Source organism: Carcharodon carcharias, chromosome 2 (genome assembly GCF_017639515.1).
Source record: "Carcharodon carcharias isolate sCarCar2 chromosome 2, sCarCar2.pri, whole genome shotgun sequence".
In the NCBI taxonomy this organism is placed as follows: Eukaryota; Metazoa; Chordata; class Chondrichthyes; order Lamniformes; family Lamnidae; genus Carcharodon; species Carcharodon carcharias.
This window is the reverse complement of record NC_054468.1, coordinates 54,596,329-54,622,999: the sequence shown is the minus strand read 5'-3', so window position 1 is coordinate 54,622,999 and position 26,671 is coordinate 54,596,329. Positions and strand designations below refer to the sequence as shown.

General features: G+C 43.4%; 1 protein-coding gene across 1 annotated transcript in view; it reads left to right on the top strand.

Annotated features, from left to right (window-relative positions):
* Window positions 1-24,243, top strand: part of LOC121275400 (coiled-coil domain-containing protein 150-like) — a 41,495-nt gene extending 17,252 nt beyond the window's left edge. Inside the window, exons 5-12 of the mRNA XM_041182955.1 lie at window positions 4,824-4,917; window positions 7,876-8,045; window positions 9,424-9,550; window positions 10,660-10,854; window positions 13,783-13,851; window positions 14,672-14,833; window positions 20,862-20,948; window positions 23,931-24,243. Coding sequence (XP_041038889.1) covers window positions 4,824-4,917; window positions 7,876-8,045; window positions 9,424-9,550; window positions 10,660-10,854; window positions 13,783-13,851; window positions 14,672-14,833; window positions 20,862-20,948; window positions 23,931-24,155 — 1,129 coding nt within the window. The 3' untranslated portion in view covers window positions 24,156-24,243. The remainder of the gene's footprint in view (window positions 1-4,823; window positions 4,918-7,875; window positions 8,046-9,423; window positions 9,551-10,659; window positions 10,855-13,782; window positions 13,852-14,671; window positions 14,834-20,861; window positions 20,949-23,930) is intronic.
* The last annotated feature ends 2,428 nt before the right edge of the window (window positions 24,244-26,671 follow it).

Here is a 26,671-nt window from a genome sequence, read left to right as displayed (position 1 = left end):
CCCTGTCCTACCATGTGATTACTTTTAGGAGGCCTGTACACCCACAAGTGACCTCTTGCCTTTATCATTCCTCATCTCTACCCAAATTGCTTCTATATCCTGATTTCCTGAACTTAGGTCACCTTTCTCTATTGTGCTAATGTTGTCTTTAATGAACAGAACCACTCCACCTTTTCTTAACTTCCTATCCTGCCCAAAGTCATATACCCTTCAAGATTCAGGTCCCAATCAATGCCATCCTGTAGTCATGTTTCTCTAATGCTAGCAGATTGCACTCATTTATTTCTATTTGAGGTATTAGTTCATCTGTTTTGTTCTGAATGCCTTAAGTTTTGTCCTTTTATTACTTTTGTAACCTCTGGCCTTACCTGTTGATTCACCCTTAGACTTGTACCCTCTGTCCCTTCCTGTCACAGTCTGTTTATCATTTCCCATGTTACTACCTTCCTTTCTTACCTTGTCTCTGCTCTTTGAAATCTCACATTTGATCCCTTGCCCCCATTATTTAGTTAAAAAACCCCTCAACTTCCCTAGTTACGCATTTCGCAAGAACACTGGTCCCAACATGGTTCAGCTGTGGACTGTCTCAATGGTGCAGCCCCCACTTTCCCTTGTACTGGTGCCAGTGCCCCACAAATCGTAACCTACTTCTCCCACAGCAGTCTTTGAGCCACGCATGCATCTCTCTAATCTTATTTGCTTTATGCCAATTTGCACACGGCTCAAGTAGTAATCCAGAGATTTTTTTTAACAGCACTGCAGGTGTCGCTGGCTAGACCAGCATTTATTGCCCATCCCTACTTGCCCTTGAGAAGGTGGTGCTGAGCTGCCGCCTTGAACCCTTACAGTCCCTGTGGTGTAGGTACATCCACAGTGCTGTTAGGAAGGGCGTTCCAGGATTTTGACCCAGTGATAGTGAAGGAACGGCAAAATATTTCCAAGTCAGGATGGTGAGTGGCTTGAAGTATAACTTCCAGGTGATATTGTTCCCATGTTTCTGCTGCCCTTGTTCTTCTAGATGGAAGCGGTTGTGGGTTTGGAAAGCACTTCTTAAGTAGCCTTGGTTGATTTCTGCAGTGCACCTTGTAGATGGTATGCATTGCTACCACTGTTTGTCAGTGGTGGAGGGAGTGAATGTTCATGGGCAGGGTGCCAATCTAGCAGGTTGCTTTGTCCTGAATGGTGTAAAGCTTCTTGAGTGTTGTTGGAGCTGCACTCATCCAGGCAGGTGGAGAGTATTCCATCAAGCTCGTGACCTGTGCCTTGTAGATGGTAAACAAGTTTTGCGGTGTCAGGAGGTGAGTTACTTGCTGCAGGATTCCTAGCCCTTGACCTGCTCTTGTAGTCGCAGTATTTATATGGTTAGCCCAGTTCAGTTTCTGGTCAATGGTAACTCCCAGGATGTTGATAGTGGGGGATTCAGCAATGGTAATGCCATAGGATATCAAGGAGCTAATGGTTGGATTTCTCTTGTTGGAGATGGTCATTGCCTGGCAGTTGTGTGGCATGAATATTACTTGCTACTTGTCAGCCCAAGCCTGGATGTTATTCAGGTCTTGCTGCATTTGAACATGGACTCCCTTTGAGGTTCTGCTTTATTTGGTGCCTAACTCCTCATACTGACTTTGAAGAATCTCTTTCCTTGTCCCGCCTATATCGTTGGTACAACGACAGCTGGATCCTCCCCCTCTCACTGCATTTTCCTCTCTAGCTCTGAGCAGATGTCCTGAACCCTGGCACTGGGCAGGCAACACAGCCTTCTGGACTCTCGCACTTTGCTGCAGAGAATGAGGTAAGTTGCTGAGTGGCCCTGGTGGAACCCAAACTAAGCATCACTGCGCAGGTTATTGCTGTTTTATTGCTGCTTGATAACACTGTCATCAACCCCTTTGCTGATGATTGAGAGTAGACTGATAGGGTGTAATTGGCTGGGTTGGACTTGTCCTGCTTTTTGTGGCCAGGACATGTCTGGGCAATTTTCTACTTTGCCAGGTGGATGCCAGTTTTATAGCTGTATTGGAACAGCTTGGCTAAGGGCACAGCAGTTCTGGAGCACAAGTCTTCAGGACTGTTGCTGGAATATTGTCAGGGCCCATAGCCTTTGCAGTATCTAGTGCCTTCAGCCATTTCATAATATCACATGGAGTGAACCAAATTGGCTAAAGACTGGCATCTGTGATGCTGAGGGCCTCAGGAGGAGGCCGAGATGGATCATCTGCTTGGCATTTCTGGCTAAAGATTGTTGCAAATATTTTAGCCCTTTCCACTGACGTGCTGGGTTTCCCCCATCATTCAGGATGGAGACATTTGTGGAGCCTCCTCCTCCAGTTTGTTGTTTGATTGTCCACCACCGTTCATAACTGGATGCGGAGGGGGTCTGCAGAGCTTCGACCTGATTCATTGTTTTCGGGATCACTTAGCTCTGTTTATCGCACGCTGCTTGTGCTGTTTGGGATGCAACTAGTCCTGTGTTGTAGCTTCACCTGGTTGACACCTCATTTTTAGGTATGCCTGGCGCTGCTCCCGGCATGCCCTCCAGCACTCTTCATTGAACCAGGGTTTGATGGTAATGGTAGAGTGGGAGATATGCCAGGTCATGAGGTAACAGATTGTGTATACAATTCTGCTGCTGCTAATGGCCCACAGTGCCTCGTGGATGCTCAGTTTTGAGTTGCTACATCTGTTCAAAATCTATCCATTTAGGACGGTTGTTGTGCCACAGAACATGATAGACAGTATCTTCAATGCGAAGGTGGGACTTCATCTCCACACCCCTGTGCGGTGGTCACTCTTACTATTGCTGTCATGGACAGATGCATTTGTGACAGGTAGGTTAGTGAGGATAAGGTCAAGTAGGTGTTTCCCTCTTGCTGATTCCCTGCCAACCTGCCGCAGGCCCAGTCTAGTAGCTATGTAGGACTCGGCCAGCTTGGTCAGTGGTGGTGCTACAGAGCCACTCTTGGTGATAGACATTGAAATCCCCGCCCAGAGTACATTCTGTGCCCTAGCCACCATCAGTGCTTCTTCCAAATGCTATTCAACATGGGGGAGTACTGATTCATCATTGAGGAAGGGTGGTAGGTGGTAATCAGCAGGAGATTTCCGCACCTGTGTATGAACTAATGCCATAAGATCTCATGGGGTCCAGAGTCAATGTTGAGAACTCCCAGGATAACTCCTTCCTGACTGCATCCCACTGTGCCACCAACTCTGGCAAGCCTGCCCTGTTAGTGGGACAGGACATACCCAGAGATGTGATGGTGATGTCTGGGACATTGTCTGTAAGGTATGATTCTGAGACTATGACAATATCAGGCTGTTGCTTGACTAGACTGTGGAACAGCTCTCCCAATTTTGCCATAAGCTCCCAGATGTTAGTAAGGAGGATTTTGTAGGGTCAACAGGACTGGGTTTGCTATTATCCTTTCCGTTGACTAGGTCGATGCCAGATAATCTGTCCAGTTTCATTCCTTTTTTTAGTTTGTGGCAGTTTGATGCAACTGGGTGGCTTGCAAGGCCATTTCAGAGGGCATTTAAGAATCACCCACATTGCTGTGGGTCTGGAGTCACATTTGGCTAGTCCAGGTAAATATGACAGATTTCCTTCCCTAAAGGACATTAGTGAACCAGATGGGTTTAATGACAATCGACAATGGCTTTGTGGTCACTATTACCAAAACTAGCTTTATGGGTTTGAGATTTGAAGTCTACCCAATCCACCCATTTTTTTTTGGGGGGGGGGGGGTTAAAATTATCCCAGTACGGCACTGTGAGAAAGAAATTTACTTCTTTTATGCTACAGTTCAAATGGCCTTGTAATATCCTTCTTCTTTGCAATGGTGATCATGTATTTTTGATAGATGACCTGAATGTCAAATTTGTAGAAATGTTAATTGTTCTTTGTGAGGGACCTCTTTGAACTTGTGTTAATGATTGGCAGCTGGTTTTGTTGCAGTTGTCTGGGTGTTCCAGAGTTGGATCTACTGGTTTTGATTATTTCTATTTTCAATGGACAAATTTTCTTTTCTTTGCATTTGTCCATTTCACTTGTTTCTGGTAACTGTTTTCAAATAAGACTTTTTTTTCTTGCCCGCCCCCCTCCGCCGTGATGCACCTGCCCAGCATTTTTATAAGCAGTGGCTGAAAGAATAGGATAAACAAAACATCAGGTATTGTGCTTTCATTTTATCTTCCACTCATCAAGATTCTATAAAAATGAATGTTTTAACAAACCATTTTGTCTTAAAATGTGCTGTTACTGTATTAGTTTTCCTGATGAAGATCTTTTCAGCCGTACAAAATTAAAATTCATTCTGTTGAAAAGTGATTCCCTGAAATTTTATCTTTACACTTTTTACCAAAATAAAACTTAATGAATTGGTTAAAAAATGCAGAATTTCAAATTACAGGAAGCCTGTCTGTTTCTTGCTATCACCTCAAAATTAAGAAATCCCATAAACTCTTGTTTTGGATCACCTGTCCTTCATTCTTTTTAAAAATAAGTTCTCCTTGAAAAGGTTCCTCCTGGTCTCCTTGCTCTTGCACACACTTCTTTTTCAATTAATATTTTTGAGACATACTGAGGCCTTATCAAATATATTTTGATTTGGGGAACCTGATAAAAAATAAGTACAGGATTAGTACCTTTGCAATTTTTTTGTTGATAAAATATCCTGTCTGCTCAAAGAATGTTCAGTTATGTGTCAGGGTAATATTCCACCACTTCAGCAAACTGGCAAATCATACCAGTACTTGTTCATTTTGGAAAAACAAGCTGTAGACACCAGCTGAATATGGTGTGTTAAATCTTCAATCCTGTCTAGGTCACATGCCCAAATGATTCTACAGAGGCTACAGGCTGACCTAGAGGATCTACAGGATAAACTGGCTACTATAGAAACACAGCACAACATTCAGGTAAGTGTATTTGTGAGCGTTACATTTCTATAAACAATGTACACCGAAACATACATATTACATGAATACACAGTTGCATGATGGATAAGTTGTAGAACATGATTATACTTCAGGCTTCTGGTAGGGGGTTTGTCTTGCTTATCGCCCAAGAAACCATTTAGAACGCCTAGTGATATGTTCTGAGACATTCTTGACTTTGCAACCCAAGCTACAACAGCACCTAGTTAATCCTTTTTGGTATGTTAAATCCAATCTGGTAGATATCCTTTAATAGGAAATAGCTATTTAACAGAACCAAGACACTGATTAAACGATGAAGACAGTCCCAGTACCCCTTAAGGACATACATATATCAAACACATTTGTGAAGCTCCTGTGTTCAGGAATTTAAGCAGATATTTGTGACAATACTTATTTTGATATTTATATTTGTGATTTGAAAATTAAGTTTCAGTTCAATCGACAGCATATTATAATCTAAATATATGGTAAAAGTGGTATTCTATCTTTCACCCTGAGAGTTTGAATATTCATTTTATATGCCAATAAGTTATTAGTGTAGAAATTCATGTACAAATAATTGTATGGCCATGATTTGTGCTTACGCTTCTCTGAGTCACCCTTTTTGTTCACATCACCGGTACCTAGTATGGGTTTGCCTATTAGACAAATCAGCTCCACAGATGACCACCTGTCTACCCACACCTGACGCTTTCTGTCCTCTCTGTCAATGGCCTCCTAATCTTCCATACCAGCTTCTCTACTCTTAGCAACCTGTGGGATGACTACCCTCTGGAACGTCTGCTCCAGAAGACTTTTCCCCCATCTGAATATTGTGGAACCTTTTCAGTTTACTCTCAAGCTGGGAAACTTTCCGTTTGAGGAATGCAATCTTTGTACACCTTGGAAAATTTTCAGCTGATCAAAGAGAGCTAACATAGCTTTTTAAGGGATAAGTCATGCCTGGGAGACCTGATTGAATTATTTGAAGAGTTGAGTAAAGTCATGAACAGGGGAGTATCTATGGATGTTCTTTATACGGACTTCCAGAAGGCGTTTGTTAAAGCCCTTCATAAGAGATTGTAACTAAAGTTGAAACCCAAGGCAAACTTTTGACTTGGTTAGGAAATTGGCTGAGCAGCAGGTGCTGGGGAAAATAGGGATAATGTTCATGTACAATAATTGGCAGGGCTTGGCCTAAATAGCCAAGTGGTTATGGTACTGGGTTTGTAACCCTAAGATCAAGAGTTCAAATCTCACAATGGCAAACTATGAAACAATGTAACTTCATCTGAAACAGATGGAAACAGGTTTACTCAAAAAGAGTATCAAGAGTTCAAATCTCACAATGGCAAACTATGAAACAATGTGAATAGGAACAGATGGAAACGTGTTTGTACTCGAAAGAGTTACAATAATTGGCAGGATGTGACTAGTGGTGTATCACAAGGATCTGTGTTCCTATTCAGTGTTTGTTAATGACTTAGATGATTGGATAGAAAGCTGCAAATCCAAATTTGCAAATGACACAAAGATGGTGTATTGTAAGCAGTGTAGATGGAAGCATTAAATTACAAAGAGATAAATTAAGTGAATTGGGCAAAACTGTGGCAAATGCATGTCCACATGCAAAGGTTGGTAGACATTTAGAACTGTCTTCCAGAAATGGTAATTGATGCTAGATCAGATGTGAATTTTAATTTGAGTTTGGTAGATTTTTGTTCAGGGATATGATACAAAGGCGGGTATGTGGAGTTATATCACAGATCAGCCATGATCTTATTGAATGGCGGAATGGACTGAAGAGGCAAAATGATTTACTCCTGTTCCTGTGTTCCTCTGTGCACTTCACACATGTGAATTTACCTAGCATGGTACATGAGTCCAAACATGCTCACATCATTTATTAAAAAAGAATCTTGAGGAAACAAATTCAGTGGGCTGGATTTAATGCAGCCCGTCATGGTGGAAACCATGGTGCCCAGGCTCACTTAATTGTGGGAGAGGCCCTGCATCAGTCTCCTGGCGCAGATGAACCCTCCCCTGATTAAGCCGATGGGCACAAGGGGCTGATGCAAAATTCCAGGCTGCCGGCAGCAGAATGTCAATTAGGCTCATTAATGAGCAAATTGGCACCCATTATCCCTGAGCCCACCACATTTCAGTGGTGGCTCATAGGTTAAAAGGTAGCTGCACAGCTTTCCCACACCTCCCAAAGGCAAGGCCAGCAAATCCTATAGGGTATGGCAATGGCCTTCTGGGGGAAGGGTCCCTCATTATCAGGCACAGTGTCTGATCGAGTGACCCGGCATTGGGAAGTGGGGGTGGGAGCCGATGTAAGCCACCCTCCTGCCCTTGTCTCCGACCCTACCCCGTGATCCCCATCCCGCCTTCGTGCACCTTTCACCTGGTGTTCATCTTCGATTCTGGGTCTCTGGTGGGTGCATTGCTAGCAGCTGCCACTGCTCCCAATGGTGCTGACTAGCAATGGAGGGCTGCTGGCTCTGATTGGCCAGCAGCTTTTGGCGGATGGTATTTCTGCCCCCAGGGCCCTGAATCCTGGGAAGGCCTGACAGTGACCACTTAAGTGCCTGAGGGGCACAATACCATGGGCTCTCACCCATCCATGGAACTGAAGGGGGTTCCCTGCCAGTTCTCCAACTAGTGTGCAAGTCTAGTTGGGTTGACTAAATCCAGCCCATTGTTTCTATTGTATAGTATTTGATTTTCAAATACTTTGTATCTGCGATACTTTAAGATGTGACACATGAGATGACTTGTCCTATTTACAATCTTACCTAAGACTAAGCTGAAATTAGAATTTCCCTGTTTGTGGTCTAATTGTTTGGTGGAGACTGGAACTTGGACGCAAGCCTCTATCTATAGCAAATGGCATTAAACTATTAAATAATTTATTTACTAAGATGATTTTGAAATGACTACTTATTGTCAATTAAGGTGAAGCCTCTCCCTAAAGGACTAGAGGTTGTGAGACAAGATAATAAGAAACTAGCACGCAGCTTGGAACAGACTTTGCGCACAAGCAGTACTTTACGGATTACACTAAATCAACTACAAGAAGAATTTGATAATAAAGAACACCAGCAACAGCAACTTCTGCACAACAGGTCAGACCTAAGAGTGACTGGGAAGGGGGAATTTCTGCCCAATTTTGATATCACGAAAAGATTTGGAAACAATCTGAGCTAAACCCTGTGTAGATTTAGTCTTGACTACTCTTTTGCTTAATCCCCCAAAAATCATGGAAATGTTTATTATTTGTGCTTATTTCCAGGGTCACTTTTTAATTTTAATTGTTCTTATGATATATGTAATGTCAGGCTCATTTATTCCCCAGTTTCCCTAAGAAGGTAATATTGAATCTTCTTGAAACCTGGCAGTTCCTGTATTGATGTTATTTTCGCGATGATAGATAGGGAATTCCAGGTAATTGACCCAGCAATGATTAGAAATGGTGGTATACATCCAAGCCAGAATTGTGAGAGACTTGGAGAGGGATTTGGAGGTGATGATCTTGCTGCTCTTGGCCTTCTTGATGGTAGAGCTTATGGAGTTGTGAGAGGGTTACAAAGTAAGCCTACTGACTTGCTGCAGCTCATCCTATAGATAGCACAATGTATTCCAGCTACATTCTGCCAGTGGTGGAGTGGGTGTTGGGGATTGTGTCCAGTGGCAAGGATGTTGATCTATCCTGGGTGATGTTGAGCTTTTTGAATGTTTCTGCTTCTGCACTTATCTGGGTGCATAATCCATTACTCTGGGTGAGCCTTACAAATGATGTTGAGGAAGGTGAAGAGGATATGAGGGGTTAAAGTGTGATCCACTCATTGTATAGTAGTCTCTGCCTTGTTACAATAGTCATTTTGTTGTTAGGGCTAGTCCAGTTAAGCTTCTGTCAGTGATGATCCTCAGTGTTGATTGTAGGGGCTTGGTGATAGTGTTGCTAATGGAGGTCTGGTGAGGTTGTTGGAGATGGTCATAGCCTGGTATTTATAAAGCATGAATGTTACCTGTCAGTTTTTAGACCAAACCTGGATGTTCGGACCCTACTTTAAATGAGCATGTGTTGCTTCATAAGTTGTGAATGGAGCTGAATAATCTGGGATGATCAGTGAACAGCCCAATGAAGATGTTTGGGCTGAGGATACTGCCCTGAGAAACTCTAGCAACAATGTTCTGGGGCTATCCATGCTTTATGACTCCAGTCATTGGATGATTTTCCCCTTGATCCTCATTAATTTTAGTTTTGCTTGAGGTCTTTGGTGCTCGGCTCAATCCAATGCCACCTTGAGATCAAGGACAATTATCTAGTCTCTTCTCACCCATTCTGCTGGTGTCCATGTCTGGATCAGGGCTTATGCTGGGCACAGCTGCTACAATTTTAAAATCTATTATCTTTGCAACTTATATTTCATGATAGTAACTGTAAATTGACTGCACATTGTTGCTTTACTGCTCATCCTGCTTTTCATAAAAATTCTGCAGGGAACAAGAACTTAAGGGTGCTAAACTTGAGTCAAAAATGTTCACTGAACGGATTGAAGCCCTGAAAAAGCAGTTCCAAAGTGAGAGAGAGGTTGTGAGGAAGACCAGTCAGAAAGAAATAATGGAAGTAAGTCTAACTTGCACCCTTCCCAAAATAAAATAGAACTACCCAAGGACATGAACTATACAAGTACAAAACTGATACAGAGTGAAGTAATTTGCGTAAAAGAAAGAAAGACTTGCATTTATATAGTGCTTTTCATGACCACCAGATGTCTCTAAGCTCTTGCACCAATGAGGTACGGTAAGTCCTCGCTTTTAGTCGCCCTACTTAACGTTGTTCCATTTTAACATAGTTTATTCTTTAGGGCCTGTTTTTTCGATTTGCGTTGCCATTTTCATTTTTACGTTACCTGCACCCTGACCCCGCTTCCGCACGTGACACTCTCTGGCCAGCCACTGCCATGTTCTGATGCTGGAGCTGTTGCCATCACCAGAGGCCGAGGTTGCAGGCAGAGTGAATGAGGCCTGAAATCTGGGAGCAGGAGCGCAGGGCAGGGAGCCTGACCCAGAAGTTTGGCTGAGCCAGTCACTGCCAGTCGGATTGGTGCCATGATGGTTCGGGATGCAAAGCTGCCGACCAACAATTGGGTGGTGAAGTGTGAATAACCCAAGGAGGCGGAGGGAGTGGGGCCCAAAGCTCAACCCACTGTGTCCCCTCCTCTGCCTCAATCCATAGCCCCTCCGGCCCAATCCTATGCAGCAGGCATGTTTAGACCTATTACTTATTGAAGTTATGCTGTAAGCCTGGATGTTTAGAAAAGTACCTTTGTACAACGGATCAGGCTTGAGAAGTCATATATCTGACTACCGCTCCTATTTCTTAAGCTCTTATGTTGTTAAAGTAAGATGATAATGACCTCATTAACATATTTAAATGTCTAAATCACCTCCTTGGAGTGGCTTGGTGCCCACCCAAATTTCAGCCACAGTTAAAGCCTGAACTGCACTGGTTGGAAATGGGCTTGAGTTGGGAAACAGATTTCTCAGACTTTAACTGCGCCCCCACTGTCCTGCTCACCCAACTCAAGCCAGCCATTTTTACGTTACAATTCCACCCCCTCTGAGAGATTAATTCTATTTGAGTAGGAGAGCTATGTAATGCAATCAGAAGTACCTATCTGCAAAGAACTACCATAATTTTCCTTGACTTGCAAATATTTTCTAACTTCATAGCTTAGAAAAAGCCTATCTGATGCCACATCCAGGTCTGCAGAAGTGTCACGAGCCAACAGAGATTTGCGACTGAAAGTTGCTGAATTCGAGAAGACTGTAAAAAGTCAGAAAGCAAAGATCAAAGATCAAAAGACACAACTAAAGCATCATATGGAGACCAAAGCAATTAATGCACAAAATACAGAAAGAATGAAGGTGTGTATAGTACAACCTCTTTGTATGTAAACTCATTTTTGAAAGACCAGACTCTTGCAAGTTAGGCACTCTCCGGACTCTGAATATATGTTACAGGAGAAATGCTGTTTCCATAAGCAAACCCACTTTCCTATGATGTTAAATTTACAACTTTATGCATGACATGACAGAATAGCATGTGATAGGACTTGCATTTTGTGAAATATGTGCATTAAGGGATATGGTGTGATGGGAGCCAGCCCCACCTTAAAGGTGCTGTGGGCACACAGCGAGTATGAGAGAACTCTGTGGCGCCTGCCCATTACATTCTGGCAGCAGTGACAGCACTGCTGAGGTGCAAGCATCAGTAACGTTTCCAGGTCGTGTGGGGCTAGACCATCACTGTGGTCTGAAGGCCGCACAGAACACAGGGAAGAGGCCCTGGGCTGAGACACCTGCCTTTTATCTTGTGCAGAAAGGTTTCACATCTGAGTGACAAGAACACTGCTCATCAGAACAAGGAGCCGAAGGCAGGGAGACATTCTTGGGAGTTTATTGACAATAATGTACATTATGTACAAGTGATTAACACCTGTGCCCAGGCTGTGCAACTAACTCTCCTTAGCCTTCCTAACCCTGCTGCTATGTCTTGGTGTTCCCCAAACATCCACAGCGAGGTGGAGGCAGCCTGTTGACTGTGATGACTTGGCGGGCGTCCTCTGGAGGGCCGAGACTTGGAGGGCCCCAGCCTACTTTCGGGGTGCTACTGTGTGGCACCCTCCTTGGTCTGTGAAGCTGGATCTGCGGAGGTCACAGGAAGAGGGGAGTCAGATGGGCCAGTCACTCTCAGATTCACCTGGGTGGATGGTCCTGGAGCGTGTATCTGCTGATCCTCCTCCCTTTGGGTGCCTGAGGGCCCCTGGCTGACTCTGTGAGCAGAAGGGGTAGCTGGAGTGAGATCGAGCTGCCCAGTACCCCTCTCAAGTACACACTGTTGGAGGCCAACTGTGGCGTCAGTGACGGAATTAAGCCCGCGCAGCAGTTCAGGAGCGACATCCTGAACCAAGATCTCCATGGTGGCTGCCATCCTGCCAGTGTTGACCTTGGTGCGTTGCAATGCCAGCGCTATCACCTCAGCCTGAAGATGGACAGACTCCTCCATTGTGCCTTGCAATCTGAGGAGTGCAGCGGCCATCCCTTCCTGATGTTCCTGAGCTTGCCTTTGCAGCTCCAGCAACTGTGCCATGTCGGAGTCCAGAGGCTCGTCATCTGACTCGAACTCAGCAACGTTCTGGCCTGCAGCAGCCCTCTGAGTGCCAAGGACGAGGGAAGTCCCTGCCTTCGCTGCTGTGAATCAGAAAGTGCAATGTGCTCACTAGATTGTGATCCCAAGTCTACTGCAAAGCTAGGTACCCCCATGTGTGTCTCTGAGGGTCTGGGTGAGTGCTGTGACAGGACTTCAGGGAGGGTACCTTCAGATTCCTTTTCGGAAGTTTCTTTGGAGGTTGCTTGAAGGTTCTGGGTCATGGACTCCGTCTGCTGCTTCCCAGATGTGCCTGTGAAAGCAAGAAGAGATAACTAGTGCATGGCAGTGGCCTGTGAGAGAGGACACATCACTCATGGCATGGTTATCTGATGGATGTTGCACTATTGGATCCTCACTTGGTAGTGCAGCACCAATCTCACTGTCAGCACAGAATCGGCCCCGGTCATTGCTGGCCAGCTGGATGGATCTATCATCAAATTCTGAGAGAACTTTGAATTCCGGCACCCCTCCACCTGTCTGCGACCTTTCCGTCCTGTTGTGAACCAGCCTGTCCTGCATGGATGGAGATGGGGAGAGTGTATCAGGACGCCTGCTGGGCCAGATGATAATCATGTCTGGCCTGTGTGGGTGTTGAGTGGTCCCATGGGTGGGATGAGGACCATGATGGTGCATGTGGAAGAGTGAATGGCGAGGTCCCTTGCACTGGCAGTGAGTGAGGGGCCCTGTGGGTGTGTGATGGGTTTGTAATTGTGAGTTGGGAGTGATGAAAAGAATGAATTACCTTGGTAGAATGGAGGAGATCATTCATCCTTTTGCGGCACTGGTGGTCCTCTTCTGGAGGGCGTTGGCGCCGACGACCGCTGCCACCGCCTCCCAAGCCGGGTTGGTGACATTGCTACCCATCCTGCAGCCAGAGCTGGGATAGAGCACATCCCGGCGGGTCTCCACAGCATCCAGCAGTCGCTCGAGGGACCCGCCGTTGAAGCGGGAGTCTGCAGTCTTTTTGCCTTAGCAGGCCATGTCTCCCAGGCAGCGGTGGTGAGCTGGTGGCGATGAGCGCTTTGCTGGCGGCTGCCTTTTAAAGGGATGGTGGCCGGCGTGATTCAACAGTGGGACAATGGCGAGCAGGCGAATGAGAGCCCGCCCGTCATGGAAGCAACGCTTTTCGCAGGAATGAATATATATTGAAGTGGGCTCGGGAAGATACAGCATGAAAACCCACTATTTTCATCAGTGGGTAGGACTCCGTTTTACCCGCCTGCTATCGCACTGTGCAATCCTAAGAAAATTCAGCCCATTATGTTAGTTATAATGTGGCTACAGTATGTTTGGTTACCACAAAAAATGACTTTAGTGGATAATTTTTTCTCAGACTTCCTTAACTTCTCCATTATTTCCTCAAAATTACTGTATAAAATTACATCCCAAATCAAGAGGTAAGTACCGATTCGGCTATGAATAAACTGTTGCAGTCATTTCCATTATGTCGTTCAATAAATCACGTATTTTATTTAAATCATTCCGGAAACTAAGGTTTTTTTTAGTTATGATAGATTGCAAGCTAATTAGTTTACAGAATTTAATGAAATTTAATATATTTGATTGTTAAGAGATTAAACAATAATGAAAATGGAAAATAAGGTAACTTCCATGGCCTCTGACAAGCTGTGCTTCTTGCTCAGGAATTTGAAGCCGACTTAAAACGGATCGAGACAATAAAAGCAATGTATCAGAAAAAGAACTATGAGCAGGTCTGTACATAGATAAAAATATGAACATTATTTATCTGTATTAAATGATATTTGCCTCATAATTTATTTAGCTATGCATAAAACTCCATGCTGGATTATACACTGCTCTCTGCACCCCAGTGTCAATTTCAGGGTGAGCCTACCTCCACTTGGCCGGCATGCCCCGCTTTAAGTTTTTCAGCGATAACCCTTTAATTAGCGTGAGGCGGGGCTTCCATCCATCTCCAGGAGGAAATTCAGCCTCAGCACCACCGGCCAATTGGAGACCGGCAGCTCTGTGCCACACTAGGATCGGTGGCTACTGCCAGTATTGCAGGAGGCCCGGGAGGAATGATTCCTCCAAACCCGAGTAAGTTCAGGACCTTGCCAAGACTGGGTTAACAGACCCCAGTGAGAGAGGTGGAGAGAGCATGTTCAAGAGGGTGGGTGGGGGGGAAGAGTAGATGCAAGAACGCAAGTCTGGGGTCAGGGGTGGGTGATGGGGCATCTGCTTGGTATGGGGGCCCGGGAAGTGGAAGTGGGATGAGGTCCTTAATCGGATATTAATTGCCCACTTAAGGGCCTCAGTAGGGCTACTGACAGGTGACTCACCTGACACCTCTTCTGTCACTTGTAAAATTGTGGCAAGGTGGGGGTGCTTCTTGAGCATTATTGTAGCTGCATCTGGGAAGCGGAAAAATGGTGAATGTTCAACTGCCAGTTTCAGCCTTCTAGATTGGTGGATAATATTTAAATAATTTCACTTTTACTGAAGGGTTGGACTTTTTTTTATTTTGTTGCTCTTACTGTTGCTATATTTTGGTTGTTTCTTTTTCTGTAGGCTCAGATGATTCAGAAGTTTATAACAGAGATGCAGAGTCTACAAGAAGAACTTCAAAATGTGGCAAAGAGTCAGCATGAAGCAGCATCCCTCCACAAACAGCAAGAACTCCAGTTGAAGAAGGAGCATAAGTTAAGTCAAGAGCTGAAGAGTAGGTGTCAGGTGGGATGTCTTCTGTATCCACGCTTTTATTAAAAAATGTTTTCAGCAATGTTGAATGTTTTTTGCGAAATAGTATTTGAGCTGTTAAAAAGGAAGATTTACATTTATATGATGGACTACTTTGAGAGGCAAAGAAAAATTGGGTGGGGGTGTATAATGGGAGGCCAATACACCATCCACTACTTTGTGCCCCTGTTGATGTTGAATTTCCCCTTGCTGTAATGTTGAAATTGCATATTCACCCAAAATTGCACTTCCAAGGTTTGACTTTACTTAGCATCTACATGTTTATATTTTTTCTAAATAAAACCAGTTCCAAAATGAAGAAATATCAATATCTACAGAAAACCTGTCATTTGCTGATTGTTGCTAATGGGCCAACATAATTAATGCATTGTTTTGCTTCTTTCTAATTCATCACTATAGTATGCTTTTACTTGATACTGCATAACACTAGGGGGGGCACCATGGTCCCTGCCTCCCACCATCAACCCTCACCACACCACCGCCCCCCCCCCCCGAACTTTGCCAGCTAAAAAGTCTTAAGGGAGAGCCCGCGCACAATCCCGACGGCTGTCCTGCAGCAATTTAATGTTGGGAGCAGTGTTAATTGATTTAAGGCAAGACTTCTTGGGAGGAAGTCCTGCCTTACAGAGCTGCCAGCCAATCTGATTGGCTAGCAACTCTAATCCCCACGGCACCAGTGGGAGCACTGGCCAGTGCTGGGACTACAAGATGACCCACTATGCAAGGAGCACACACAAGTCCAAAGTCAGGTGGTGAAGGTGTGGGGTACCGGGCTCAAAAGACCACTGGGGAGGGCAAAAGGGGGAATGACTTGGCGGGAAGGGGTTTGGGGCAGATGGGCTCAGAGGGTCCACAAAGGTGGTCTTTCCTTTCCCCCCCCTTCCTGACATCAGCCCGCGCAGCTAAGCCCCTTGTTGGGCTTCCTGCAAGATGTGGAACTCTCCCCATCATAGGTAAAATCCGGCGGTGGCAAACTGAAGGCCTTAATTAACCACTTAAGAGCTTCAATAGGCCAAAGGACGGGTGGGCTGACCGACACCTTTCCAGTAAAATTTCAGACAGGCCAGGGTGGGTGAGCCGGCGGCGGAAAGGTCACCCACTGGATTTTACATACCTCCTCTGCATTCAAACCCGCCGACTGGGGAGTGTGAAATCCAGCCCTTTGTTACTTCATTATTAGCAGAATATTTTTGAACCTTGTACTTTTTTGTTAAATTAAAAAAAATTGTTGATTTACCATCGCATCACACATTGTTAGCTGGAGAACATGTCTTGTCTCCACTCTGTTCATGTTGCTGTTTCTCTCTCTTTATCCCGACTCTTCTGTCTTTTTATCTTTCTTGTTGGATCTTCTTCCCTGTTCCTTATTTGACTTTTTGCTTTCGTTCTGTCCTTTTCTGTTTCTCAATCTTTTCTCCGCCCTTTCTGTTGGAGTTGGCAAGGAATGGAGTCACTGATGGCTACGGGCTGCATCTAGAGTGAGATTTCAAGGAAATTGTGGTCCTCTTTTTTTTCTGTTTTTCTTCTTAACTGTTCCTCGAAGCTTATTTGCTTTCAAAATTCAACTTGTTTCTTTAAAAAAGTAATAATTAGTATGAAGTAACACCATCTCATAGCTAGTAGCAATTATGATCTCTATCTCATAGGTGTAAGGAATTAGTCTTGACAATTTTCAGTTAATGAAGCACCAGTTGGCTTCAAAGTTCAACTGTTGTTTCCATATAGAACTAATGTAAACATCATGAGTGAGAAACTGAGTGAGGTAACATTTTTTGGGAGCGCTACGAGTGCTGTTAGGGATCTAAAGTGGAGCATATAGTGCATGCACATTTCTGTTGCGAAGTGTGTAGGTCACCATTTTGATAAAGGTGTTACATTGTGCACACTTATCATCTGCCTGAAGATTGCAGATCGTGATGCCAATCAACGTGGAACACTGATTTGATGACATTGCTGCCATTTTGAAGTTCCACATTCCAACCAACATCCTCTCCTTAACATCAGACAGCTGAATGTGTGGTAAGCTGTAGGAAGGAGCCCCTACCAATACCATTTATAGGGATCGTCATCTATATCAATAGGTTAGTTGCTGGTTAGTTTTTCCTGGCAGTTTCTCCAATTCGACACGTTTTATGGTGCTTCCATAATTTTTCAAATTTCAAAAGTCTACAAGGTATGGCTAGTGTGAAATACTTTTTGCTAACTTCAAGGCTTCAGCACAAATCAGTTGTTCCAGATATGGATGTATTACTAGGCCTTTCTCTTGGAATCAAGCATGACTTGGAGAATGGAGCTGCTGCCACTGCCCTGGGACGGTGTCTTAGTAATTTTATTAACCTATTCAATGACAATTGCTGGACATTCTGCTTGCTGTGACATGCTTCAAGTCTTTTTGAACATGGGTATCTATAGCAATGATATCAGCAGTCTGAGCCTGCATTGCAACAAGCTGACCTTGCTTGACATCAGTCTGAGTTTCCACTGCAGCACTTGGACTTTTATTGGAAACTGCTTGTGCTATAGTGGAAGCTGAGACATTGGCTGTAGACATTTCATCATGTTTGAGCCTACAAGCATGTTGATGGAGTTAGACACCTAATCCATGCTGGAAAGGATAGAGTTCAAACGCTGTAATGCCCTGTGCTTAAGTTGGTGTTGGGCACCTCCATGTTCCTTAAGATTGATTGCAGGTTTTCTGGTAGGTTTCCCAATGTACCAAGCATTTTTATGTGTATACTATGATGGAATCCTTAGTTTCAAAGCTTGTATTTTTTGAGACAGATCCTACTTGAGAAGGGAAATTGAAAAGGGCAACCAGGAAAGGAAACTGATTGCCCCGTTTCTAAGGAAACTGACTGTCCCAGTTTCTAAGGAAACTAAGATTGAAAATGAGATTGGAAACGAAAACTTCTAGAGAGACTAAAACTGCTTGAAATCATATAATAGGATGCAGAGAGCCTTCAATGTTCTTGAGTAGATAATGAGTCTAATGGTGCAGTACAGGCAGCCTGAAGAAGCCAGAGGCTAGATCCAGAAACTGAGAATAAGCAAAGATAAAATTGCTACAGCTGGCTCTGTGATTTGAAGATAACATTGGTGGATCTATGCCATCCAGACCGTCATAAGCAGAGTTGCAGATGGGTTTGGTGAAGACCTTGCCCTTGGAACTTAGGATGTTTGTGTGCTGCTGCCAGCTGGGGATCAGGCTAAATCCGAGAAGAAGCAGAAATTCTTGTGAGGCGGACAGAGATCTGAGGGACTTCGTGACTGAGAATGATGACATATATGCTTAGTGGACTGTTGAGCCAATTTGTCAGATCTGTTTTTGTTGTATTTGCCATCTGTAATTTATAGTTTATGGTTGACTGCAATTTGCCTGTTAATTCATGTTTGACTTAAGGTGATTCTGGGTTTTAAAGTATAGGAGATAACCTTAGATAGTAATTAGTGTTTGCTTTGTTTGACTCTTTCATGGCAAATGTTCTTCTGTTTTAAATCTTGGAATCATGTGGCTTCATTCTTTCAGATTTTTAAAAAATATTGTTACTGGTCTCAATTAAAGCCATCAACCATCTTCTATAACCTAGCCCATTGAAGTCATCATTTGAGTCCTCTTCATCAGAACTCACATATGGCTTTGCCCTCCAATGAACTGGCATCTGCGCTATCCTTGCCTCCTGCCTTCTCTGTAGTGCACTTGTGTCCAATGTCTCAAAGGTGCTGATCCCACATCTGCTATCCTCCAAGATACATATAAGATATATATCTTATACTCTAATGTACACAGTAAGAACACAGTCTGTGTAAATCTATGGCACCCTGTGGTCAGACACACCACACTTTAAAACCAAGTGACAGATGCCACCTCAACTAGATACTATGGATCTCTCCTCAACTCCCCCCAGAAGCTTGTCACACCGTGATCCAACCAGTCTCACTGAATTCCGTCCTTCACACGAGGATTCCCACTCTCCAAGACTTCGCCTTGGAATCTTCTCCCATACCAATGCTTTCTCTCAGATGCCTTCCACAAAAGTTCATCTCCATCAAACTCTCCTTCTGATCTTCCTCTTCCCTGGGTCACCACATGCATTCAAGCTATCTTCTACACATACTTTCTCTCTGACTGAGCCATCAACGATACACCACTGCTTCACATTCCCATAGCAAAAGGTTACCGACCTTCAATTGTCTCTTTAGACCTTGTTGCCTGTTGCAAGCTGTTCTCACTTTAAATCTGCTTTCTGTAGATTTTGTCTCTTTAAATCTGAAGCATGGAGCCTTTCTCTCTGCCCGTCACTTAACAGGACCTTTTCCCAGGTTCCTGTCCTTCCTTTGACTAGAAAGTATTCTTCAGATTTTCCCCTCTTCTACTCCTCTGGATTTTTTTTTTAGCTTGGAATTGGCTATCTGTCCCTTTTGCTCCAATCTCTCCTGGCGGCAACTTTCAGAACCAACTGCACCCAAACAGCTTCCAAAACAACTGTTCTTTCTCTTGTGTGTGTGTGTGTGTGTGTGTGTGTGTGTGTCAGTGTCAGGGAACTGCCTCTCTGGGCCCCTGTTGCTAGGCAACAGTCCAATCCTTCTACCCTTGTATGTTTACCTTCTCTTTAGGGGTCGTAAAACTCCTCATTAGAAATGCAAGCACCCTCTAAAGTGAAACTAAAACTCCATTTGACTTTTCTTAACACACAGATACAGAAATACAAATCAAACTTAAACTTTAAAGCTAAAACTTATTCCCAACACCCACAGATACCAAATGACTTACTTAAACTATATCCATTTACTAACACTGACTCAATCGGGACTATTATTAACTAGTTAAAAAAGAATTAACTTACATTTATATAACGTCTTAGGATATTTCAAAAATGTTCCACATACAAGGAAATTACCTTTTGCCCAGGGCAACGTCCCACAAACGATGAGATGAATAACCAGTTCATTTGTTATAGTGTAGAGTGATGGTAAAATGTTATCAAATATATAAAAAGGTCCCATTGCTCTTCTTCGAAAAGTGTCATAAGGTTGTTAATATCCACCTTAACCACTGGAACAGCCAGATTGGACCTCAGTTTAAATAACTGAGTTCTGAAGTTCTGAAATATGCCCACCCAAAACCCCTGAGCCCCCAGATTTTCTAAGGTTAGGGATAATCTCTACTTTACATATCAATATCACACCCATGAGCATATTTTGGACACTCGCCCATCCCCGTAAGCCACATACTGCAATTTATTATGCTGGGTTTAGGAAGAGGGCAATGACATGCAGAGAAAGGATGGCCCTTTTATATTTTAAACTTCGCTTCCAGATCCCCTTTTTAATTCAACCCTTAATTTCCAGTAAAGAAGAGTTTGAAGGGGCCATGCAAGTCTCTTCCAATTTGCCAATCAATTTTGGTAGGTATGTCAGAAATTATGGGGTTTTTTTGTATGTTCTGATGAGGTTAGGACATCCTGACCTGTTCTCAACTCAACATTTTTAACTTGTTAACTATAGCTAGACCCATAAACCTGGCTTCCATGTTTTTGTAAGAATTGTCTCTGCAGGCTACTTGACTAGTTTCACAAATAAAATAAGCTATTTATCTAATCCTTCAGGCCAGTTTTATTGACATCTGTGATATCAACGTTGATGGTGGCTCTCTCTGAGAAGGCTCTGTGGATTTATTTTTTCAGAATTCAATGTTAATCCCTAAGGTTTCTAAGAATTCTGTAATAGGGTTCAAAAGCTCACTGTAGTACATATATATATAAAACAAAAAAACTGCGGATACTGGAAATCTAAAACACTGTAGTACAGTCTGTTCTACTGCTTTGATTTCTGTCACCATTATTAATCTTGCAGAATTTGTCACTAGATCACACAATATTAAGGATTTGGATTCTCGGTTTAAGAGATTAATATTGCATTGCTTTTGTTAAACTTGGTTCACATAGAATGGTTATGAAATTCTGAATTTTAACAAGCAGAAAAATGTTTTTCTTGCTGCTAGGCTCTTGAGGCAAAGGTAAAAAGTCTGCAAACTTGCAAAGAGATAACTGAGCAGAAACTGAAGGAAGCTAGTTTGGAGTCGCAACAGGTAGGAGAATGTGATCCATGAGATATTTATTTTGTATCCTTTGTCCTACATTGATAAAATACATCTTGTTTATCTTACGAACATTGTGTCATAGTTTTGCTGTCTTTACCCCAAGGTTCAGAATTGCTAAATGATGCTGCATTATCACAATGCTGCATATCAAAATTGTGCAATTATATTCTCCCATCTAATATCTTAATAAAACAATATAATGTTAAACCAACAGCAGCTCTGCCCTTCTACATTCAAGGTGATGGTAAAATCTATTGTGAATGGCAATCTAATTCTGGCATCAGGATCTGATCAGAATTTCGATCAGCCAATTGTACAGATTTCTATAAATAAATTGAATCAATTGCGATGCACATGGGCTGCTGTTCAAATCAGTGTTATCATAGCAGATCTGGCCCTGAGTGAAGACTCAAATTGCGGTTATTCAAAGGAGGGAAAGATACATAATAAAAAGATACGTTTCTCAAAAAAACAAATAGAACAATAGAATCATTATAACTCAGGAGGAGGTCATTTGGCCCTTGATGTCTGTGCTGGCTCTCTGTACGAGAAGGAAGCATAAAAATAAAACATGTACTGAAGCTATTCACTCCAAGCATTCCTTCTCTTTTAAACTGCTCCCCTGTTGAAATTAATCTAAATGAACTTTCTTCAACCAGCCCACACTTTCAAAATCCAAAACCAGATGTCTACTGTTAGACGTGATTCCTCAATTGGGCAGCATTTACTGAACAATCCTGCGTGTGCTAATACTAGACTAGCAACCAATTTAAGATAAACAGCCAAGCTCATTAAATGAGTTATTTATTCTTGCTAGAATCAACATACATTCATACACAGGGACCCGTTCTCTGCAAACAAAAGGAAATGTTCAACACAAAAACAAAAAATGCTGGGAAAACTCAGCAGGTCTGACAGCATCTGTGGAGAGAAAGACAGCGTTAATGTTTCGAGTCCATATGACTCTTCAGAGCTCTGAAGAAAAGTCATACTGCCTCGAAACTTTAACTCTGTCTTTCTCCCCACAGGAGCTGTCAGACCTGCTGAGTTTTTCCAGCATTCTTTGTTTTTGTTTCAGATTTCCAGCATCTGCAGTATTTTGCCTTTAGGAATATGTTCAAGCCTTGCAGCTTCCTTGCAGCTTTTTTGAATTACCATCAATCAACACCCTTTTTCCTGTAGTATGAATTGTTGTGAGCATTTGAAATGGGGCTTTCTTGTATTTGTCTTGATGAGTGCAAGACTAAAAGCTTTGCCAACAAGTTTCTCTTTTCAGCAATATTTAAATTAACTGTCAGTTGGTAATTTTTTTCCCCAGATCAGTTCGGTTTATTTAGTCTTAATTCCAAAACAATTTATATAGCATCGTTGCTGTAATAAAACACCCCCAAGGCGCTTCACAGGAGCATTGTGAAACAAGATATGATACCAAGCCAAACAAGGAATTATTAGGTCTCATGACCAAAAGCTTGGTCAAAGAGGTAGGTTTTGAGGAGTGTTTTAAAGGAGGAAGGTGAGATAGAGATGCAGAGAGTTGGAGGGGGGTATTTCAGAGCTCAGGTCCTTGACAACTGAAGCTGCGGCCAGCAGTGAAGGAGAGATTAAAATCAGGAATACTTAAGGGGACGGAATTAAAGGAGGATTGAGGGTCTTCAGGAAATTACAGAAATAAGGGGCAAGACCATGGAAGAATTTGTAAAGAATTGGATAAAGGATAAGAATTGGAAAATGAGGACATTGCTTGACTGGGAGCCAATATTGGTCAGCAAGCAAAGAGGTAATAGGTGAACCTGACTTGATGCAAGTCGAGAAGGTTGATTTCCTGTCCCTCTCTCTGCCCATGTGTAACCACTTCCATAGTGATGAAAATACATTTTTTATATATAAGTTAAGTTCTGGGTGACCTCAAGTTTCCAGATGGTAGAATGTGGGAGACCAGCCAGGAGTGGATTAGAATAGTCAAGTTGAGAGGTCTTAACAAAGCCATGAATGAAGGTTTCAACAGCAAAGGGCAAAGTTGCACAATGTTACGGAGGTAGAAACAGGTGGCCTTAGTGATGGTGCGAAAATGATGTAGGAAATTCATCTCTGGGTCAAATGTGACACCAAGGTTGCAAACAGCTAGTTTAATCTCAGATTGTTGTCAGGGAGAGGGATGGAGTTGGTAGCTAGGGAGCAAAGTTTGGAGTGAGGATCAAAAACAATGACTTCTCAATATTTAATTTGATTAGAGATTATTTTTACTTTTAGTTTTCCAATCTTTCAGGAGAAGTTTTTGCTCAAAGCTTTTAACTTATATCCAGGTATTGAAGAAAAACTTTACAAATAAACACTGCTCAATTATTTCTACTCTCGAATAAAATTGATTACTGACTGTAACTGAAAACCCTGTTTTAATTACAACAAATTAATATGGACTTATGTTATATTCTTTATGAACAAAAGCTTTTGTCCCAGTTTTCTCCTAACCTGAAAGCACTGAATCATATTGGGGAATGGTTCCACAGGAGCTGGCAGCTGTTCAATAATTTGAATAAGTGACCTTTATTCATATGTGTGCCTCGATAGTGACTAATGGCAGGCCTTACTGTTTGGCTCAATTCAATTTGTCAGTTGTTGATCTGTAACATTCCAGCAGAGTGTCACTGAATAGTGATTGAGGGGAGGAATCCTGACTGGTTCTCACCTCTAAAAGCGTTGGGCTAGTGAGTCCAATTGTAGTACTCCCCACAGTTATCCAGCTGTTAGCAGCCAACTCGTAATACACCAGGGATAGAACCTAGGGTATTCTTGGTTTGTATGTATTGCGGTGCATTTATCCACTGAATCACAGGGAATACTACAAAAGTAGTTCCTGTTGTGAATGTAGTTATCTGGGAATGTGAACACTATGTGCAGGCACATTACATAAAGAAATGTCTTCAATTTGCAGTAAAAGGCAAGTATTGCTGCCTGTGTTGTTATTTGCAGGTCAGTGCTAACCTGGAAGGAGCACATCAATGGTTTAAGTCCAAGTTTGATAGTTTGCAAGCAGAACTGATGAAGATGCGTGGAATTGATCCATCAAAAGAAGAATTATCTGATGGAGACAATTTAATGAAGAACTATGGCACAGAAGAACTATGTTCAAGGTCAAGACAAAAATCAAAGGTTGGAGTCAGGTTTATAAGTTATTTTTCCATAACAATGTGTTAAGTGTTAGATGGGAAAAAAGCTATACTTTGTCCATATAAATTACACTTTCCAACGATAGGAACATTAGGGGGTGGTGATGGTGTAGTGGTATTGTCACTGAACTAGTAATCCAGAGACTCAAGGTAATGCTCTGGCTTCAAATCCCGCCACAGCAGCTGGTGGAATTAAAAGTCTAATATTGACCATGAAACCATTGTTGATTGTTGTACAAATTCATCTGGTTCACCAATGTCATTTAGGGAAGGAAATCTGCTCTCCTTATATGTGACTCCAGACCCACAGCAATGTGATTAACTCTTAAATGCCGTCTGAAATGGCCAGTTGTATCAAATCGCTACAAAGTCTCAATAATGGAATGAAATCGGATGGACCAGCCAGCATCAACCTAGGCACTGGAAATGACTGCAGCGAGCTCAGCCCTGTCTACGAACACCTGGGGGCTAGTGTCAAAATTGGCAGAGCTGTCTTACAGACTAGTCAAGCACAGACATAATCATCCTCACGGAATCATATCTTACAGATAATGTCACACCACCATCACCACCCCTGCCCCACAGGCAGGACAGACCCAGCAGAGGTGGTGGAACAGTAGTATACAGTCAGGAGGGGGTTGCTTTGGGAGTTCCCAACATCGACTCCAGACCCCATGAAGTCTCATGGCATCAGGTCAAACATGGGCAAGGAAACCTCTTGCTGATTACCATCTACCGCCCTCCCTCAGCTGATGAATCAGTACTCCGCTATGCTGAACACCACTTTGAAGAAGCACTGTGGGTGGGTAGGGTGCAGAATGTGCTGGGTGGGGGACTTTGATGCCCATCACCAAGTGTGGCTCGGGAACACCACTACTGACCAAGCTGGCTGAGTCCTAAATGACATAGCTGCTAGACTGGGTCTGCAGCAAGTGAGGGAACCAACAAGTGTGAAAAACATACTTGACCTCATCCTCAGCAACCTGCCTGCTGCAGGTGCATCTGTTCATGACAGTATCGGTACGAGTGATCGCACAGTCGTTGTGGAGACGAAGTCCCATCTTCACGTTGAGGATATCCTCCTTCACGATGTGTGGCACTACTACCATGCTAAATGGGATAGATTTTGAACATATCTAGTAACTCAAGACTGGGCATCCATGAGGCACTGTGGACCATCAACAGCAGCATTGTATTCGAACATAATATGTAACCTCATGGCCCAGCATATCTCCCACTGTACCATAAGCATCAAGCCAGGGAATCAACCCTGGTTCAAGGAAGAGTGCAGGTGCAACACCAGGCATACCTAAAAATAAGGTGCCAACCTGCTGAAGCTATAACACAGGACTACTTCCATGTCAAGCAGCATAAGCAGCAAGTGATAGGCAGACCTAAGTGTTCCCACAACCAACGGATCAGATCTAAGCTCTGCAGTCCTGCCACATCCAGCCATGAATGGTGGTAGACAATTAATCAACTCACTGGAGGAGGAAGCTGCACAAATATCCCCACCCTCAATGAAGGGGGGGCCCAGCACATAAGTGCAAAAGATAAGGCTGAAGCATTTGCTACAATCTTCAGCTAGAAGTGCCAAGTGGATGATCCATCCCTGGCTCCTCCGGAGGTCCCCAGCATCACAGATGCCAGTCTTCAGCCAATTCAATTCACTCTACGAGATATGGAAAAACGGCTGAACGCACTGAATAGTGCAAAGGCTCTGGGCTCTGACAATATTCCGGCAATAGCACTGGAGCCTTGTGCTCCAGAACTTGCCGTGCCCCTAGCCAAGCTGTACCACAACACTGTCATCTACCCGGCTATCTGGAAAATTGTCCAGGTATGTACTATACACAAAAACCAGTACAAATCCAATCTGGCCAATTACCGTCCCATCAGCCTACTCTCGATCATCGGTAAAGTAATGGAACAGGTCATCAACAGTGCTGTTAAGCAGCACTTGCTTAGCAATAATCTGCTCACTGATGCCCAGTTTGGGTTCCGCCAGGGCCACTCAGCTCCTGACCTCATTACAGCCTTGGTTCAAACATGGACAGAAGAGCTGAACTCCAGAGGTGAGGTGAGAGTGACTGCCCTTGACATCAAGGCCGCATTTGACTGAGTGTGGCATCAAAGAACCCTAGCAAAACTGGAGTCAATGGAAATCGGGGGCGGGGGGGTAGCTCTCCACTGGTTGGAGCCATACCGCATAAAGGAAGGCGTTTGTGGTTGTTGGAGGTCAGTCATCTCAGCTCCAGGACATCACTCAGGAGTTCCTCAGGGTAATGTCCTCGGCCAAACCAACTTCAACTGCCTCATCAATGACCTTCCTTCTATCATAAGGTCAGAAGTGGGGATGTTTGCTAATAATTGCACAATGTTCAGCACCATTCGCGACCCCTCAACTACTGAAGCTGCCCATGTCTAAATGCAGCAAGACCTGGACAATATCCAGGCTTGGGCTGACTAGTGGCAAGTAACATTCAGGCCACACAAGCGTCAGGCAATGACCATCTCCAACAAGAGAGAATCCAACCATCGTCC